This window comes from Anarhichas minor, unplaced genomic scaffold (assembly GCF_050575085.1).
Source record: "Anarhichas minor isolate MPS153535 unplaced genomic scaffold, ASM5057508v1 ptg000069l, whole genome shotgun sequence".
Classification (NCBI taxonomy): domain Eukaryota; kingdom Metazoa; phylum Chordata; class Actinopteri; order Perciformes; family Anarhichadidae; genus Anarhichas; species Anarhichas minor.
In genome coordinates, this window is record NW_027466515.1 from 709266 (window position 1) to 730095 (window position 20830).

Below are 20830 nucleotides of genomic sequence, written 5' to 3' on the forward strand. Positions count from 1 at the left end.
ATCATAACGAGCCAGCAGGAGATCAGTGGTGTACTGTTACTATTGCGACGCTACTGACACTTCAAAATTCAACAACTTCTGTTCCTTCTTGCACTGCTATGCTCGGAACTACAGATAATAATAATACTACAAATAGTACTACACAGGTCATTACTGATACTGCTGGTGCTTTCACTGACAGAGCAACATGACGCGTTCAGGTTCATCAATCAGTCTGAAAACTCGAGTACGAACGTGGAACAGCTGCAGACAAAAGGTTTCAACCTGACAGCTGTAACGGACATTTTGGAACCAGGACGAGTGTAACACACACACACACACACACACACACACACACACACACACACACACATGCAGATGTTCTCTACAGTACCTCAGGCCCAAGGGAGGGAGACACACACACACAATTGCTCATTTATGTGCACACAATTACACACGTTCGTACAAATACATATGTCATTCATAGACACGTGCTTGACGTACGTGCATACACACTTGCTTATTCATACACACACACACACACACACACACACGCAATGACACACAGCATGTCTTATCTAAATAGAAGAAGAATTGTAGGCCAAGAAATAACAGAAGAGTCCTCTGGGGCAAAAGCAAACAGACTGAACAACACTCTGCTATAAATATCTACAAGTACTACTGCCAATACTACTGTTAATACTACAACTATTGTACCCATTACTACTACTACTACTACCAGTATAATAAAAGTAGACTGTATTGATTTATAATAGCATAACATTTAGGGAAATAACAGTTTATTTCTTTCAGAAAGGTGAAATGTTCAGATGGCACCAGTCTCAAAGATAGTCAGGTCGTGGCTAGCTTAGCTTAGCATAAATACTGGAAGCAGGGGGAAACAGCTAGCCTAGCTCCATCCAAAGGTTGAAAAGTGCTTACACCTAAACACCTCTTAAGTTCATTAATTAACACGTTGTATCTTGTTTATTCAATCTGTACGTATGGAACTATTTCTTGACAAACAAGATCCATTCGCCCAGTACTTCTGTTCAGTGTCTTTTGGCTACAGCGAGGGTTTCCAGATACAGTCGCTGAGCTCAGGCTTTGGTTTTGGTCTCTGCACAGGTACGATGGTACCAAACATGCAACTTCACTGTGACTCAACGAGTTTTACATTAAAACAACTCTGAACTAACTATTTAGCACGAGTTCAGTTATCTCACACGTTTATTGTTTTGTGTCGTAACGGTTCATTTTTTACAGTGTAGTAGAAAAGTCATGTGATCATCAGAGAGAGACGGATTCATCCTCTGGAGAACATGAACGTCTTAATCACATTTCATGACAAAGCGTTTTTAACACTAACACACACACACACACACACACATTTGTAGAGTTGTGGCTCAGTGCCAGAGTTTCCCGTCCTACCAGCCGTTAATGACCAGTGAAGCGCTGACCACCAACGGACTGTTAATCAAATCAGAACTGACTCAAACAATAGACGAAGCATCTGAGCGCACACACACACACACACACACACACACACACACACACACACACACACACACACACACACACACAACCACACACACACAGTCTAATGAAACAAGATGGCCGCTGCCGTAGCATTAGCAGAGAGGTCATCGGGTGTGTGGAAGCTGTTGGAAACAGTTGGGTTAAAAAAAATCATAAGAACAAAAAGAAAAGGAGCCTGTCGGGATGAGGGGGGGGGGGGGGGATGGGAGGATGGGGGGGGGGGGGGGGGGGGGGTGAAACCACACACGCACACACACGCACACACACTCACACACTAACTCCTGGGGTGTGTTTGTAAGCAGGTGTCGGCTACAGACGAAAGCAAAGGTCGGGGTGAACACAAGAAGCTGCTTCCAGTTTGTGAAAGTTTTGACTTTTTACGAGCAGATAAACTGCAAACAAAAAGAGGTCGAGGACACAAAATGGCCCCTGTGTGTAGATGGTGCATTATTGCCATAGTAACACTGCGGGAGGTTGCTGCCTGTTTGTGTTCTGTTTTTATTGGTAAAAGGAGTTCTTCCTCCTCCAGATCTTCGTGGGGTGAAACTGCGTTATTCTGAGGTGCGTTCAGGATCAACGTCTTCTGTATTTGTGTGTCAGAGTGAAGGATTTACTCGGTGTGTTGCTGTCAGCAGCAGTAGCTTCACCGTCAGTCTGGTTTTCGTGACACATCAAAACAACAAAATCTAACAAAAAATGGTAAAAATAACTGTTGGATTTTTGTCTGTTTCTCAGTAAATCATAAAACAAGCGCGAAAATCTTCCAGTCGGGTGAAATTATGTTAAGTAACTGTAAGTAACTACAATCAAATGTTGTTTTCTTAATTGTTGTGCTGTGATTGTTCTTCATTTTGTTCTTGAAACATCCTGAAACTTAAAAAAAGGAGAAAATTCTCATAGTAGCCAAATGTTGTTTCGGCAGCTGAATGTGCCCACTGTGTTTACTGCTAAAAGTCATTAGTGAAATACTGTGTTATTAAAATCACACCGTTGAGGTTTAAATGGATACATTATTGTCAAAATAATGAAAAGCAGCAGTAACAGTGTACAGCCTGGCTAACTGATTATTATTATTATGTACCGTGAACATATCACACTAATTATATTTCCCACGCACATATTTACACTGTGACCATTTCCTCCATCACACTGATCACTGCTGCACTTTAACACATCAGTGTTTATTGTCGGAGGGAATTCTGAAATCTAAGATAAAATTAAAAGAAATAATTTAAAGTAATTCATTTTGTAACATTTCAATTACTGTGCATATGTAAATAAGAGGCTGGCAGACAGACATCAATGAAATGGAGTTCAAAAAAATAATTGTTTTTGTCAATAATATTCTATGAAAACAGATTATTTTTATTTCGTTTTCTAGTTCAGAATTTTACGTCTGATATTTTAAAGACATTTTTTTAAAGACATTTTGTTCTTAATTTAAATTAAATATAAGAAAAATATAATTCATGGCATTTTTGTAAAAGCTGTGTATTTTGCTCTTTTGTATTAAATTAAATTTTGTATAAAATTATTACAATTACGTGCATATTTAAAGAAAACTCGCTGCAACCATTTAGAGGTTAAATCTGTTTTTGCATAATACGACGAGGCTTCATAATTACTGGAAATATTTTACACATATACTGTTAAACTAACGTGTTTTCAATCTTTCATTTAATTACATTTTGTTTGACGCACGCACAGCTTTGACAGTCTGTATGTATTTCCATTAACCGACACTTAAAACTCTTTCGCTTCAAAAACATATAATACATGTAGATTTCATATACGCAGTTTGTAATAAACTAAATAAACAGCCGTCACAGGAAAATAAAATTTAGTTTTTATGCATTTTTTAATTCAGCTTTTTGTTAATTAACTCATTATTTAGCTTTTCCTTGATTCCTGCTGTAATCAGATATTAGTGAAGTAATATTTATAAAAGATACAGCGACACAGTCCTGCAGAGCATCAGAGGAAACAAAACATCGCCAAAAACTGGTCAAAAGTCTCTTTGAAAGAGTCGGGACAGTGTTTGGTTTAAGAAGGCCGCGCTCACACTCTACTGCATTCTACTGTAAATTATAAATAAATAAAATACACAATCTAGTGTGCAATCACCAGCGGCGAACAGTGAAACAGTGAACGCTTTGCTGAATAATACATGCCATAATATTAAATATTTTGGGTGGTAAAAAGTATGTTCGCTTTGAGCGAACAACGTTTTATGTGTGTAAATATCTTCTCCAAAGTGGCATATTTACATAACAGAGCAGAGCAGAGGACAGATGACTGGTGGTAGACATTTTTCAATTTCAAGTAACATGATAAAACAAATTAATATCCTGACAAACCTTTTGAACCTTTGAGCTGCTATACAGTATGTGTAAAAATCAGCATTGAAATAAGAAACCAAACACAAACGTCCTGTTTAGATTGGAAATAATTAGTTTAACAAGACTTCTCACATGTTTTAAAACCTCAGTTTGACCAATCAGCTCACGGAGCTGAATGTGTGTAAACCTCTGTGTCAGTCAGTATCAGGATTAAAGCTGCAGAATCAGTTCATTTAGGGAGGGAAGCTGGGGCTCTGCACTGTACTTCCTGGAGACCACATGTCAATCGAATAGAGTGGGCGGGGTCTGTGGCGTCATCATGTTTGGGATAAAGCTGTGTTTTATGTCACTAAATTTGTTTTAATTTCTATTTATATGCTTTTGTTACTATGAAAAAGGCGTCTGTTACGTAGATGGTTTGGACAAATTTATTCAAGCAAACAAAAAAACAAGTGTTTGTGTTTTTCTTCACAGGCCTCAGTAATATAGTTTTGAGGTTGTAAATTCTGTGTTTATTTGTATTGTTCGGTCAATCTGACTTTAACACAGTGGATGTAAAATCCCACAATGCTTCAGTGTGTGTAACAAACCCCACATCGCCCCCTGGATGCACAAGAGTGAATAAACATATTTTCTTTCTCAGGAAGTGAAGTTTGGGAAGAAAACAAAAGCTGCTGATGTTTCTGTGGAAACTTCATTTCATGTTTTGAATTCAGTTTTTATTTTCTTGATTCTTTGCTTCTGTTCTTGAGAAATACTGATAAATCCACCAATTCAGGTTTATATGTTCAAGAGTAGAGGTAACTAGGTACTTTTACTAAAGTACAACTTGGAGGTACTTGCATATATTTCCATTCTCTGCTAATTTAAACTTCTACTCCAATGACATCGAGCCCCAAACTGTGTGAAAGTGGGAAACCAGTGTTTTCTTCGTGTCATCTGCTATGAGTGTAGTTACGTAAAAAATACAAAACATATGATTATAATCAGTACATATATAAGTATAAGTAAATATTGTACATATTACTATAGAAACTGGGTTAATTTGCTCCACCTCGATATGTTTGAAGATTAAAACGCTGCTTACATTTTATTACGTAATTAAAATAAAATATATAATCATAAAACACTGACAGAAGCCGATGATACATTTTTATTATTTAAGTACATTTCTAATATTTCTGTACTTTTCCTTGAGTAACATTTTAAATGTAAGATTTTTATGTGTAACAGTACATTTTGTCATTGTGGTATTACTACTTATACTCAGTGGTGGAAGAAGTTTTCGGATCATTTAGGTAAGTAAAAGTACCAATAGAATAATGTTAAAATACTCTGTTACAAGTAAAGTCCTGCAATCACACTGTCAACGTATTTTCAGCTAAATTGACTTTAATTATTTAGAACTAAAAGTATTTAAAGGCAACAAAACTAAAAGGTTTTTAAGATTCCTACAGATTTTTTAATATTGTTTTTATAATGTTTGAACAATGTGTGTCATGTGTTTTTCACACAAATTATCAAGATACAAATAATAATCAATGATGTTTCTCTTCTCCAGAGTCTCTGTATATAAAACATCGGTGGATTATTATAATTACTGATGAGTTATGAAATGTAAACAGCATGTTTATGTGGGGATAAAACTGTTTCATAAGCTGTTGTGTATTTGAAAGACCGCATGCAGTGTTTACACTCTCGTTAGCTGACTGTGTGGGCGTACAGAGTTATTTTGTCGTGGGACAAGTTGCACCTAAATTATCATTGTTAGTGGATCAATCAAATCCTAACATGCTTTTACAAAACTCCAACCAGACCAGCTCTACTCAGTCACAACAACCTGTTCAGATAGTTTATAAACCAATTGTGTGTTTTGTATGTAAAACTAGATGTAACCACAGCTGTACAACAGACAATATTTCCCTCTGCAATGTAGTGGAGCACAAATAGAAAGTAGCGTAAATTGTAAATACACGAGTAAAGTACAATGTGTACTTACTCTAAGCAGTACTGTGCACCACTGACCTGCTGCCACTGTGACCTGAATATGAAAATAAAATAAATGAAACCGCGCTGGTGACACCTATCAGCCGAAAAACAATGACTGCAGGACACAGCAAAGGATTCTGGGATCACGTATGACCGATCTATGGACTGTAATTTGTACATGCAGGGTGTTTAAATGTGCAGATTAATCAGGGCTTTACACATGTAATCCAGGAACGTAAACACCATCCAATTCTACAGGGTCACTGACTCTGAAAATGAGATTTACACCTATACGAGGTGTGTGTGCGTGTGTGTGTGTGTGTGTGTGTGTGTGTGTGTGTGTGTGTGTGTGTGTGTGTGTGTGTGTGCGTGTCCTGTTTTTCCCCTCCAGGTCGAGGCTGAAGTAATAAAACACAGAAATATGTTGATTCGTCGGCAGCAGCTTCTCTAATCTTGTTATAACTGAAAACGTTTTTTCTCAACGACCTCAACATGGATTTCATGTTTTCATTTACCGATTTCGTTTTTTCGGGACTTTTTAAAATATATGTATTTGTTGTGTTATTGATTTTAATACATTTTGTCTGGCAGACACTTGAAACCACAAACCCGACTCAACACGTGTGACGGTCTCAACGCTGTGAGGAACAACCAGCGTGGATGCTGAGCACTTTTTGGACCCTGAGAGAAATCCTCTGACCAGCAGAGAGTCCATAACTCTACTGCCCTCTGATGGATCCCAGACTGAATAATTCACACAAACATTCACACTCACAGATCATAAACCACCATATCTTTGCTGCCAAATATATTATTTCCTTATACGTGAAAGATGAATCTATTTCTTTGAAGCCTACAAACGCCACAAAGATCGCAGTGAATCAATCTAAACAACCATCTCATCACCGAACATGAGCTGAAACCCAAACAAGTCAAATCAATACCAAAGAAAAGATATCAGGGCAAAATAAAATGACACACACACACACACAGGCCCACCACACACGACTACAGCTGAAACAATTAGACAATTAATCTATTAGTCAATCAACAAGAACTTAATCAGAAAAAATGCTGATACATTTTTTTTCTTTTACAACTTTTTGTGCAAAGAAATGTTTAAATAAATGCTGTTTTCAGCCTCTGTAAGTTAAAGATTTTTCTCTTCTACGGTTTGATTGTAAACTGAATATATTTGGGTTTGTGACTACTGGGTAGACTAATACTTCAACACGTCTGGAAAAGTGTAATGGGCAATTGTTATGAACTGAAGAACACTGTATTGCATGCATTATTATTTAAACATGATAAAAATGTGTTTTTATTACTTACAACTGCTTAAGTAATTGAAATATAAATATTACAAAATATAAATACAAATATTTTTCCCCTGAAATGTAATCAAAAGTTGTGAACAGAGTCTCAAGCAGCTCCGATGTCAACTACAGTTCAATAGATTGAATGCACTCAGACCTCTTCCAGATTCACATGTCGTTATAGTGATGAAAATAAAGAGTTAAATTACCCCCAATATATATATATATATAATATATATATATATATATATATATTGCATAAAGTTGCATTTGTTGCACGTATTTAAGTGCCTGTACACACACACACACACACACACACACACACAGTAGAATCAGAACGTGGAGGGTCATTGTGAAGTTAATCTCTGAACTCCCATAGAGAGGCGTTGACTTAACACACACACACACACACACACACACACACACACACACACAGTAGTACTATCATGCAGTGGTGGAATGTAACCAAGTACATTAGTACTGTACTTATATATATAGTATAAATCTGAAGTATTGTACTTAACGGCATGGAGTATTATCTTTGAGGACATTTTCTTGATGATTCTCTCTTTAGTGTTGGTTTTGGCGGTCCCTGTGGACAGAAGTGGTCGTGTTTCTGAGCACCAGGGTCCCTTTAAGAAACCTCTCATTTCACTGCAGCAGGGTCTGACAGTCTGCTCCACTCAGTCCTGGTTCTGGGTCTCTTCATCTGTTTTTGTGGTACATTTTGTCATATCTTTTGTGCTAAAATCTTGTAATTTAAATCCTCCCATATAAAGCATTGTTTAAACTGCTGTATAAATAAAGTTCATACAGTAAGTATTAAATTCACATTTTTATAGCGTACAAGAAACACACTTTGCACTAACAGGATATGATGCAAAGTGTGCAGAAAAAACTGATCAAACTGCAACTTAAAAAAACCCAATGTAAGTTGACGAAGTAAACCGTGTATCATGGTTATCGTTTGTTTTCTAAGTTCTTCTCTAACTGTTGCATCTTATTTCCCCCCCCCCCCCCCCACTGTAAGTACCGCCTCCACTCTCTTGTGCATTGCATTATGGGACAACAGTGTCACCAGCACACGTATCAAGTATCAAACATATTTCAGTGTGCATACTGATTGGAACCTGCTAAGAACTATTGTCTTGGATGAACTTGTGTCTTACCTCAGAGTTAAAACTGCATCTTCATCCTCTGGCCTTGATTTGTATTCCGTTTCCTGTCGGACGGCCAATCAGAGTGAAGCTCCTCGCTGGTGCAGCTCGGTCAATCAGACGATTCGGTGGCCACATTGCCTCCAGCGTGCTGCTGCTGCTGCTGCTGCTGCTGCTGCTGCTGCTCCACCACGACGGACTGAAGACACACAGCGAGGAGGTCCAACCACAGACACACTGCCCTGTTGCTGACACTAACACACACACACACACACACACACACACACACAGACACACACAAAGAAAGAAAGAGGCCCAGGGCTGACTGAGTGCTTCAGCATGGAGAGGAATGTCTTAATGACCGTCAGGAATCTGAGCAGGAATCACTTTATTACGATACGATCAAGTCATTTTACAAGATTCTATTTTCTAAATGATTGATTGAAAGCTGTAGTCTCAGAAATATCAACGTCAGCCTTCCTGTTTAATTTGAGTCGCACTGGATCAACTTGATCTTTTCGTACATATTTGCTATATATATATATATATATATATATATATATATTGAGAGCTAAACTATGAAATTACAAATTACTAATGAAATACTACTTTGTGATAACTAAAATTAAACGGACATATTTGCATTGTGTGTATAAGACAACGAAAAGTAAATATTTAAGTGTACTTCTACTTAAACTTTTGAAAATATTGATCTGAGACAGATGAACTCCTGCAGTACAGTATGAGTTTGTGTGTATATGTGTGTGTGTGTGTGCAGGTGTTGCAGAGGGGGACGCCGTTCTTGCCTCCACCGACCCGGCGAGGGAGACGTTTGGAGGGCCGGGGCCCCGAGACGTCCCTGTGAGTGACCTGGAGACCTGCCTGTCGCTCCAAATGAGCATCAAATACACACACACACACACACACACACACACACACACACACACACACACACAAAGCCAATGGGGTAAGTCAAGGGTGTCTGCAGCTGGCTGAGTGTCTATGAGCAGTTTTGAATGAGGGGGGCACTTGAAGGTAAAAGAGGCACTTTGGGGGTAAACGTCTTATTTTATCTCGCTCTCTCTCGGCTCCCTCTCTTGGACCAATCACAGATCTACAAGCAGATGGATTTTTTCTTCTTTTTTTTTAACTTTTGACTAAATCTCCATTAATACTAATAATATTAATATTAATAATAACAATATGATAACAATGATAATAATAATAATAACTTAATTAAGAGTTTGATTGTTCAGCATGACAAGAAGATTCACATCTATAAGAAACAGGACGTTAACCAGGCAGGACCAGATCTAAACCGACCCGGATCCTCAGAGGGACATAGAAATGACAATGTCTTCTAAAACATCCGCCCATGGCAGTTCAAGTCACAGATGTTCTCATACAGATTCCTACTGTCAACACAATTCATTCAGCAGAATCCCTTTCGGTTCCAATAGAGCCAAAAGAAGAAATACAATAAAATAAAAAACCTTACTTTAAGCACCTGCAAACATCCTAAAAGGCTTCTCCTCGATGTACTTTGGCTTGAACTGTACTTCAAGACAAGTACAAGAGTGTCTGGATAATCAATAAAAGTAACATAATGTTATATGATGTCGGCTCTCTCACCAACACAGATCACTCAATGGTTGCACAAACACTCATCACACTCCCGCAGCATTGTCTATTCACGAAGAACAGTTGAAAAGAAAGGTATCAAAAATCTTATTACACACGTCCTTCTTCCTGGCGCCTACATTACCCACAATGCAACTGGACTGAAGATGAGTTTCGCAGTGGTGTTCTGGTTAGCTCACTTTTTTCTAACTCCACACCTCCAGACCTTTTTACGCTGACTCAAACGACATCGTTGAAGATATTTATCAGACTTCATACCGCTCAACGCTTTATGTTACTTTTAAACATATGAACTCCACAACATCTGGAAACACACTTTAAAGTCTTTAACAACTAGATTTGAATACGTCTATGATGATTCTTGTTTGCATTTACACTTTGCAGACTCTGCAGGTCTTTGAATGGCTCTCAGTCTCGTCTGAGACTGTTTAAAAGAATGCTTAAACATTTTGGGAGAAATACATATTTGTTTTCTATGCAACAAACAAACAATCTGTTTTGTACGTATCATTGTTACGTATCACAGCCCGACCTTTAAAAAACAGCAAGATTAAGGTCACACGTTCACTTCTCTGACCTCTAGGTTTTTGTTTACCTCTTCTCTCCATCCCCTTACACACACACACACACACACACACACACACACACACACACACACACACACACACACACACACACACACACACACACACACACACACACACACACACACACACCATCCCCCGCTCAGCCCTCTGGCAGTTTGCTGTTGTATGGAAACACAGCTAACCCTGCTGCCCTCAGAGTGTTTCTGCTAAACCATCCAACCAACCCATCTGTGTGTCCACCCACCCACAGTCAATACGTCACCCATTGTTAATCGGAGCAATGTATGCCAACACACACACACACACACGCGGCTGAATCACATTGGAACCTTAAACAGTTATTGGCTTTCACTTGACTTCAGTGCGTCAACAAATTGAATTACTTCCGTTCATATTTCTGTTTGGGTTGCACTAAAATAAATTAAAATGTATTTATTTATTGAAATTTAATCTGGCTTTATGAAATATTAAAAGAAAGTGATAGTTTTCTTGTTGGGAGACCGATGTTATAATAGTTCTAGTAACAGTGAAAGTAAGATATAATAATTTGTTTTATTTCCAAAGCACTTCCCAATATAAGAATACAATTATTAACTGTGCATTAATAATATTATTTCGTTAAATTTAATTGTTTTACTTGCATAATTTTATTGACAAATGAACAAACAAAAAATAAACAAGTAACAAAGTAACAGTAACTGTCGGATCAAATACTGGAGTCAGAGTTCAAATAGCCAAACTGTTTTAAATACGCACGCACGCACACACACACACACACACACACACACACTATGCATTGTTAATGGGAGTGAAGCACTCTGTGTTTGACTGTGGGTGAACGAGGCGGCGACACGTCAAACATCATCAACATCAAACTCAGCCAAGTTCAAGTTCAGCTCGACGCCGCCGCCCTGCTGCTGCTTGAGGAACACTGCACCCCATCATCATCATCACCATCATCATCATATCTGACCTAAATTTGATGTTGGATACAATAACAATACATTATCAACAAAAAAATGTGATTGTGTGGAGATGTGTGGAGATGTGTGTGTGTGTGTGTGTGTGTGTGTGTGTGTGTGTGTGTGTGTGTGTGTGTGTGTGTGTGTGCGTGCATGTGTGGGTGCGACAGTAAGCGTGGGTTTGTGTTTGTTAAGGGGATATTGGTTTATACACCTGCATCAACTCCTAAACAATAGTAATGCTACAAGTCCATATGAGTAAAACAACTATAGATATAATATAAAACCTCAAACAAGGAATACACGGACACTAATAATACGTTTAATTATCTTTTGAAACATTTTATAGAGAAACAATAATTCCCAGACATTTAGTAGATGACCCTTGAGGCATCTCAACAGACTCAATTTTAATTTTATTTTAAGTTAATCCATAGAGTATGATTATTTGCCACTGAAAATAATAACATTAGGTATTTTTGTATTCAAAGACAGTTTATTTAATCTTAACCGTAGCACAGGCAGTTCAACCAGCATTAGCTTCCATAATCAGTGAATGAGAGAGAGTTGTGTCATCTGCAAACATTATCAGACAAATGGCTTGCAATAAAAAGTAGCATACTTTAAATTTAGTTTTATGAAATAGAAATACTCAAGTAAATACAAGTACATGAAAATTGTAGTTGAATAAATGTACTTAGTTGCTTTCCACCTGTTAGACTCGACTTGACCGATCGCCTCTCTTTTTGTTTTACATCCAGCAGGGCGAGAAACACAAGTAAACCAATGAGAACAGAAACTGGGACTGAGTGTGTGTGTGTGTGTGTGTGTGTCCAACATCCTACCAACAACACACACACACACCATCTCCATGATTACAACTCTGACTCTGTAAGTGTTTCCATTTGAACTCGGTGGATTATGTCGTTGACTTTAATGTTCCCGCAGGACTCGGAGTGTGAGTGTGTGTGTGTCTGTGTGTGTTGGATTAGTCTCTATTTGAAGTGTGAGGTCTGATCTAATCTGCAGGTCGCTGTAAACAGATGCAGTGATCCTGCCCGTCTGAACACAGTGTGCACAGCCAACGTTACACAACACCCCCACACACACAGCCGGCTATCACAGTGATTCATTCTGGCTAACACCACTGCTTCCTATGGATGAGGGTGGAATAAAACACAAATATTATAATTGACGAGATTAACCCGAGAGTCCACTGGAGGAGCCAGGTGCCAGAGATGTCACAGGCCACGCCCCCTCAGTTTTCTGCCCCAATTGGCACAGCCACAGCTTCATTACACTGTGACCTCACTGCCACTGCTGCACCAGCACCACACTGCATTTTTTATTATTATCTCAGCCAGGAGATAATGTATTTGGCAGTGTGTGTGTGCATGCATATCTGTGTCTGTCCGTCTGTCCACGGCTAATCTTACATACTGCTGGACCCATCAGCCTAATATGTTTTGTGCTTATTTATGACTGTATGCTCAAGGACCTCTCGTGATGGCAGTGATTCACAATTGTTAAAAATAAATTGTATGGGGCCGCAAGTGATAACACAGCTGAGCGCATCGCATTGTTTTGGGCGGTGTGTTTGGCTATCAGCTAACGTAAACGTAAACACACACACACACACACACACACACACACACAGACTGCATCGCCGCTGCCAGAGTTATTTTGTGCCTTATATTGGGCATCAACCTCACGGCGAAGCCTAAATAAACGCTTCAACGCTTGTTACGTCCGTGAGACGGAGCTGAGACGTGCGCCTGCACAGAGCTGGTGCAGACAGCTGCATAGATTAAAATGAGAGTATATCTGTTGTATGAGACGTGCAAGTGAAAAAACACATCTGACATGTGTATAGGGAGTTACAGTTAGAGAATTGTGGTTTGTATTCATTCAATCCAAAAGCACAGCAGTGGTAGCTGCGGACGCATCTGGAGGAGATCTGCACTCTACTGAGTGCACTTTTCCTGTTTTCACACATAATCCTTTTCTATCTGTACATATTTAAGACCTGTTGTGCCTCAGTGATTCCCACAAGAAGTGCAAACCTCTCCTTGTACAACATGAAACACAAACACTAAGCTGTATACGTAACAAGATAAGATAAGATAAAATAAGATAAGATAAGATAATCCTTTATTGGTCCCGCAGTGGGGAAATTTACAGGATCACAGCAGCAAAGTGGACAGTGCAAACAAGGTACATGGTAAAATAAAAACAAGCACAGCAAGTATTATAAATAAGTAATAAACAAGTACCAAGTATTGGTTTAATTACTTACTACTTTTTATGTATTCATTGCATGTATATAATTCCTGCTTCTGCATATGCTTTGTCAGTCTGTTTTGCCAATGAGCTGATTTGATCTGAATTAAGAAAGAAAAGGGTGTCTCTGATATTAAAGCTGCGTTTCTTCAGAAGAAGCAGCTCGCTGCTCGCCACCGGGCCTCATGTGTTGTTTTGAGGCGGCTGACAGGTCGAGTCAAAACAGATAGAGCGAGGGAGGAAGACGGAAGAGAAGGAGGACGAGGGGGAAGAGGAAGGCAACTGGTGCTGCTTGAAAAAACGACTCACTCCAGAGCTGCATCCAGGATTTTGGACAGAAATGGACGTGGAACATGGAGATCATTAAAAACACAGATCAGGGTGGAGGTGTTTTAACACGCTGCAGCGCAAACAGATGGAAGAGATGGTGTCATTTTTAACATATTCATATTCATTCCAGGCAGAGGTTGCATGGGATTTAACCAGACATCACTCAGACAGGCTTGGATGTCACTTTTACCTTCACACATGTACAACCGCCATATGGTTATTATACTTACCATAAGTATACTACTACACTGGCTCCTACTTACTTCCCAGGATTTATCCATAAATATATATATTTTATTTTACCATTTAAACACTGTTCACATGCTGCATCGTTTAATGCCTTTCAGATTTTTATTATTTTCATTCTATTCTAATCTTTATTTACATATTTGTATGAGCTGCTGGAAGGAGCCTGAGAACTAATTGAATTTCCAACAACTGCTCCTGTAATCGTCTCAAACTCACTGGCCTCTTGACTGCCGTTTGCTTAGAAAACTTGCCCCAAAAGCTTTCAGAGAAAGACTTAAAAAAACAAACAAAAATGCAAATACAAAATGTATTGTATTCACCAAAAATCAAAAAAACCACACACACACACACACACACACACAGTCGACCCCGACCTCAGCAGAGTGAACCGGCTGTGTCGGACTGACCCAGAAAGCCGAGACGCGGCTCAGATCTCATTCATTTTCAGGGATTTTCAGCACAGATTACAAAGGCTCTACCCCATTTGTTTTGTAACAAGCATGTGAAGTCAACACTAATACAAACGCCGCGGCTCTGAACTTCAAAATGCTGGGGGACCTTTCTAGAGGCTTAGGGCCGGCGAGCACATTCACCGCTCAGGGAGCAGAAGCCACGCTAAGCTCCGAGGGCAAAGTACTTCTTTGATTGTTTGTTCAAAATCTCTTCCAAAAGCCACAGAACAAAAACAGAGGACGGATTATCCTCTGTTGGAGAGGAAATGAAATTCTTCAGAAGAGGCACTTCAACAGGTTTCAGGATGAATGATGGGAAGCTGCTGGTTGGGTGGCTGTGTGTGTGTGTGTGTGTGTGTGTGTGTGTGTCTGTGTGTGTGTGTGTGTGCAGGGAAATATGAGTGATGCACATTTGCTTGTTTCGTCAAAGATTCATTCAAATAGTTATTTATTGAGACTAAAAGTGTGTTAAAGGCTGTAAAGAACATTCCACCGTAGGGTTAGAAATAGACGTCTTGGCCAAAAGTATGTCGACTTTTAAATATATGAATGAGTTGAACATGCCTTCATGCTGCTCTAACAGCCTCCAGTCTTCTGGTTTCAGGCTTTCCACCAAGATTTAGGAACCTGACTGCAGAGATTTCAGCCTCCCAATCATTGCCGTGTTCTCTCAGGTACAGGTGAGACATGAAATACAAACTAGGAAGTCCAGAAGATCTGTGAGTTTGAAGGTCTATCAGACGCCAACATGCACCACAGGAGTTGATAATCCTCAAAGTCTGGATTTTATAACTCTGGGAAGTTATCGCGGCTGGAACTATTTCATCGTTTGAGGCAATGATCGCGAGATAAACAGCAGAAACAACTCGGGTTACAAAGTAATCGAGCAGGAATGCACGCCAGCATGCGTTTGATTGGCCACATTTTAACAGATGATGCTGCTGCTTTGTGGTCTGGAACAAGTTGAGTCTGGTTCAAGTGTTTGCTAGCAAGCAGATATAAACAATAAGTATTTGCAAATGTTTTATGAAGAAAATGCATTGGACATATTTGATACACAGCTTTAACATCTCTTAGCGAAGGAGTTCAAGTGCTTTTTTTCCTAGCGAGCATCCAGCAATGTTTGGCACTTCCACAGTCGCTGCATCTTTATCACATTTTGGAACAAAGCCCGTGAACATCCAGCTTGTTAACAGACTCCTGGGAAAACAGAGAGCTTCCCTCAGTGACAAAATGCGGCGGATCTTCCTCCCCTCGTTAGATTTTAAACAAACCCAGTGATCAATGAGTACTGGTCCGGAAAAAAAACGGGGAACTCGGGCTTATTAGAGTTTTTGGAGACCAGGCGGGTCCTTCAGTAACGGGGTCAGGAGTCTATTGGCCTACTAACACGTTGCGACTCAAAGCTGTCTCCCCACCTCAGCCTCACATGGCGGCCCCGCAGCGCCGCCCATTCATTTGAATGCTTCCTGGGCTGATGAGGATGCGTGAGCGGCGGACTGCGGGGCCAAAAGACTAACATGATTGCAGGGGACACAATAATGACCAGACACTGCAAAGTTGCGAAAGTGTGTCATACATTATTATGCAAGCAGGGCAGCATGTGGCTGGAATAAAACAAGGGACAGAACGTTGTTGGGTTTGTGCGCTTTGCCAAAAGAGGCGTCGAAACGAGCTCAATGGGACGATTCCTTCTTATTCAACGCTTTGGTTATTAAGCTGCTTCTAGGTTTTCTCTGCTAACGCAACACATCTCTGCTTCATGGAGCTTCATGGTGATTTTCAGCTCATACATTATCTGTTCGAGAAACAACTTTATTGTTCTGGTTCATCCTCATAGTGCACTGTTCACTCGCAGCTCAGCAGACACCGTCAGAGAGCAGCTGGTGAACAGAGTGGAGCATTTAGCAGCTAAGGAAACAAATATTTCACTCAGGAGATGGTAGAGACAAAAAAAAAAGAGCAAAAAGAGGGTGAATACTTTCACAATTAAATTACAACTTCCTGGGAATACAGTATATCACTCTTTTCTCAGTATTTCTAGCGTATGTACATGAACATTGATTTTAAAAACACATAAGTGGGTAATTCGTGATAAAATGTAATTTATTTCATATGCAGAAGATGATGTTCTACCTTTTCAGTAGAACAATTCCTCTAAAAAGTAGAGACGTTTTGAGGTGAAAAAACAACCAAATATCTTTTAAAGTATCGTTTCTGTGTATTTATATGAGAGTGTTTTTATTGTAAAAGGCAGGGAAGAAGCATGCATCCATTGTGGCATGTTGAATCTGTGGTTTGAAGTACCGAGTATTGTTCTTGGATGTTTAGCTGTAATATTTGGTTGATCTTCGTTCACAGATTTTGAACTCGATGTATCTTTGACACAGCAGCTGAGTGGAAGCGTTAATGTTCGGAGGTGTCGTCTTTGTTTCTGTGCTAAACTATGGGAGCACACAGGTGCACTCGTGTCAAATATCTGCAGGTATTTTTCACGGGAGATTTTTGGAGACAACACTCCCGGTTACAGCTCCCAGTATTCAACACGTTTATACTGAACCTTAGTTGATGTACTTACTTGCTGATCAGCTCTGTCACGAGAGACGGGAGATTCATCTTCACAACAGATGCTGTGAGGTCGGAAGGTCACGTCAGGCTACGCTGAGGGGAAGAGGTTTCCCATGATGCCTTGAGGGAGCAAGGAGATGCTGCAGGAGCAGAGAGACTCATCACACACTGATGTAGATCAGTGACGCCTGGAGAAGCAAATGATTACAGAGAGGGCGACTGAAGGCACCTAAATATGAGCACTAGTTTGTACAGAATGTGGAGGGAGCGTCTTGAAATATCTCCTTTCTCTTTAATGTATCAGCGAGATATCTACTCTGAAAGCTCCATTGAGTCTAAATGCATCAGCGTTTCTCTTCCCGAGTAATTAAACAGTCCCTGAAGGTCTCGTTTCTGCTGATTTCTAATAGTTAAACTTCTCAGCGTGCTGTGATGAACAGGTGTACTCCAGGACTCTGTGACATCACTGCTGGGTTTGGTTACAGCTGCACACGTTTCACCACATTCAACAGACTTAAGTTGCTCTTTAAATGTACATTTGCACTTTTTTTTTTTTTTGTAACTTCAGGCCGTGTCGCAGATTTAAAGATGAATTACGTTTCATTCAGCAGAAGAGAGAAAAAGCTAAAGCTCTTAATAACGGTCTCCGTCCTTTTTAAATGAACACACATGGAAGATGTCTCGTTAGGGCTGAGTGTTCTTTATTTATTCATCTATCTAAAGAGCATTTCTCCGACTCGTAACTGTTGTGAAAAAGCATCATATTGAACACCGATGTAAGAATTCAAATAATAAATGTGTTTTTTCCCATGAATGCGAGAAAGGCACCAGAAACCTGTAACAAATGGATAACAAGGAATAACTGTTGTTTGACACCCAGCTTGAGTTCATATTAAAAAACATAAATAAAAAGAAACATCCCAGTCAAATATACACTCCCAGCAGAGCACATGAAATGCTCCTCCCCCTGAAAAGGCTCCGTGTTTAATGACGTAATAAAACAGATTCACAGTAATCCAACTTTTCTTCACATTCCTCCAAATTCCACTTGAGGAGATACAAAGATGTGAATGTGTCTGGAGGAATAACACAAAACAAGAGTCTGAGGAGACCGTCGTCTGCAGAGCTGCTGCTAACCACATGCAGGAACACTCGGTAACATTCAGTCTGCAGACACACACTGAGGAACAGCTCGGTCAGTCGCTGAACAGAAGACGAACCTGCAACAGTTTTGAGTCACATGAATAATTTTTAATGCAAAAAAATTGGATTAAAAAAAGAAGAAGAAAGATCTTGTGTTGAGGAATGTTGGTCGTACAATTTAGGAAGTTGTGATGTGCGTTTTCAAACATAACAGAACAAACAAAGCTAATCTTTTAATAAAAAATGAATTGTTTACTTCAAACCCTAAACGTGCAACGATCACGATGATGTTAACTGTGTTCGTGTTTCACTCTGCGTGAGTCTTCAGCAGCAGCAGCTCTGCAGACAAAAAGGTGAAGTTAGAAGTTAAGAGCAGAAGAAAATAAATGTAGTTTTATACCAAACTTAAAACGTAGATGAGGAGCAAATCAGCACATGAACATGTTTTTGTTTTTAACACAATATTCATGTTTAAATGCTGGTCGAGTGGCCGTCAGACACTCGGGACACTTTAAGGCAACACTTACACTTCAACACATCTCAAAGCTTTAGAAGATGAACTGGAAGTTTTACACCATGAATGAAAGTCTTCTTGATCACCTTCCCGTTTTCTAAATCTCCCTCAATTCTTTTCTCCTCTTTAACATCATCATTAGTAAAAGACCAGGAGATAGGAGGTAAGAGGAGATAGGAGGTAAGAGGAGATAGGAGGTAAGAGGAGATAGGAGGTAAGAGTGCCGTCACCTCTGACCTTTGATCTCCTGTCTGGGAGGTTTTTACTGTCAATGATTTGGATTCTAGTGTCCTTTAAATGGCTGAAATGTAAACATGTAAAACTGGATTTTTGTTTTGATTCAACACTTTTTATTACCTTTCACCAGAAATGATGTTTGAAGATGTTGCCACAAAACGTTTCCAAACAGCGTTAAGAAAATAACCGTCAGCCTCCCATTGAGGATGTTTCCGAATAAAAAAAAAAACAGACTCAAACATAACAAATCCAACCACAGTCCTCCGTTTGGTCCCCAAAATAAATACCACAACATCCTCGCCACCTCTCTCCTAAAGTCAGGGGCGGCTCACACTACAAGACTTAAATCTAAAGTTACCATCTTGGTGTCACACTGGGAGTAAATGCTGTAGCGTCGGCCATCCGGCCTGGACAGGAATATAAATCTCATCAGATTTAAATATCTGAACTGAGCTGTGGACAAACTTCACCTTCATCGTGAGTGAAAGCGTCTGGAGCGGAGTTCTAGCGCTGCACAATCACGGTCGGTGTTGTCTGTACTGCGACTGTGAAGCCAGAGGGTTGCTGGTTCCGAACCGGAGCGGCGCCGCCGACCCTCCGAAGGCAGTTCTGTAAGGCACCCCGCTCGCACCCAGTCCGAACCCTGCTCCGAGTCCCTGCGCTCCGAGTCCCTGTGCACCGAGACCCTGTGCACCGAGACCCTGCGCTCCGAGTCCCAACCCGCCACCGGGCCGCACCAGACCCTGACTCAGCATCCCCGTGTAGGCAGACGCTCCGTAGGGGAGCCCCATGCCGCCATAGGGCCGGTGGGCGTGGTGTCCCGGGTTGGGGAGGACCACATTCTGTACATTCCTCCCCGGTGTGTCGAAGGCGAACTCTGGTGGAGGGCTGCTGGGTTTGGAGGGCGTGGAAGTCAGTGGGTCCATCTCCCCTCCTGAGGTCAAGAGCGGAGGAGGCATGGAGGAGACGGTGGCGTAGCCTTCAGGACCCAGAGGGGGAGCAGGGGAGGCGGAGGAGAGGGTCCCGGTGAGGAGCGGTCTGGTCCAGTCGTCTTTAAAGATCTGGACGGTCAGCGTGGAGACGAGCGGCAGCAGCCGGTTGGTGACGTGAGCCAGAACCAGCTGCTCGTTGGCGTCACGGCGGATACGAACGTGTGCAGAGCCGGCCTGAAACAGAGAGGTGGGGGGGGGGAGAGAGCACACAAGGTAAATCAGTAAAATATGGTTTCACATTTAAGTAGCTTCAAAGAGATCTAGTTTAAGAAAATGCAAATAAAGTCCTTCAGACTTTCATTTGGCTTCTGAGATTTTAGTTTGTACCGACATATTTCTGTTCTTATTTGACAATTCAAGACGGAATAAAAGAAGATGTCATCTTGGTGTCAAAGTTACCATCTTGTTCCCGACAAATGATCATCTTGTGCACACAAAATGAAACTGATTTATTTCAGGAGTTTGGGAGGACGTTTTAATCCTGGGCAAAAAAAAAAGCAAAAAATATACAAATACAATTAAGTGATGGAAGAATTTAGCCTGTACATGTACACAT

General features: G+C 40.3%; 1 protein-coding gene across 5 annotated transcripts in view; it reads right to left on the minus strand.

Moving 5' to 3' along the window:
- Positions 1-18072: 18072 nt before the first annotated feature.
- slc30a6 (solute carrier family 30 member 6) overlaps positions 18073-20830 on the minus strand; it is a 38609-nt gene continuing 35851 nt past the window's right edge. For 2 of the 5 annotated variants that reach the window (XM_076078953.1, XM_076078955.1), the window contains one exon: positions 18073-20448. In XM_076078953.1, the coding sequence (XP_075935068.1) occupies positions 19801-20448 (648 nt within the window). In that variant the 3' untranslated portion in view covers positions 18073-19800. The remainder of the gene's footprint in view (positions 20449-20830) is intronic. The other 3 variants (XR_012947732.1, XR_012947731.1, XM_076078954.1) reach the window with 3 other exon arrangements.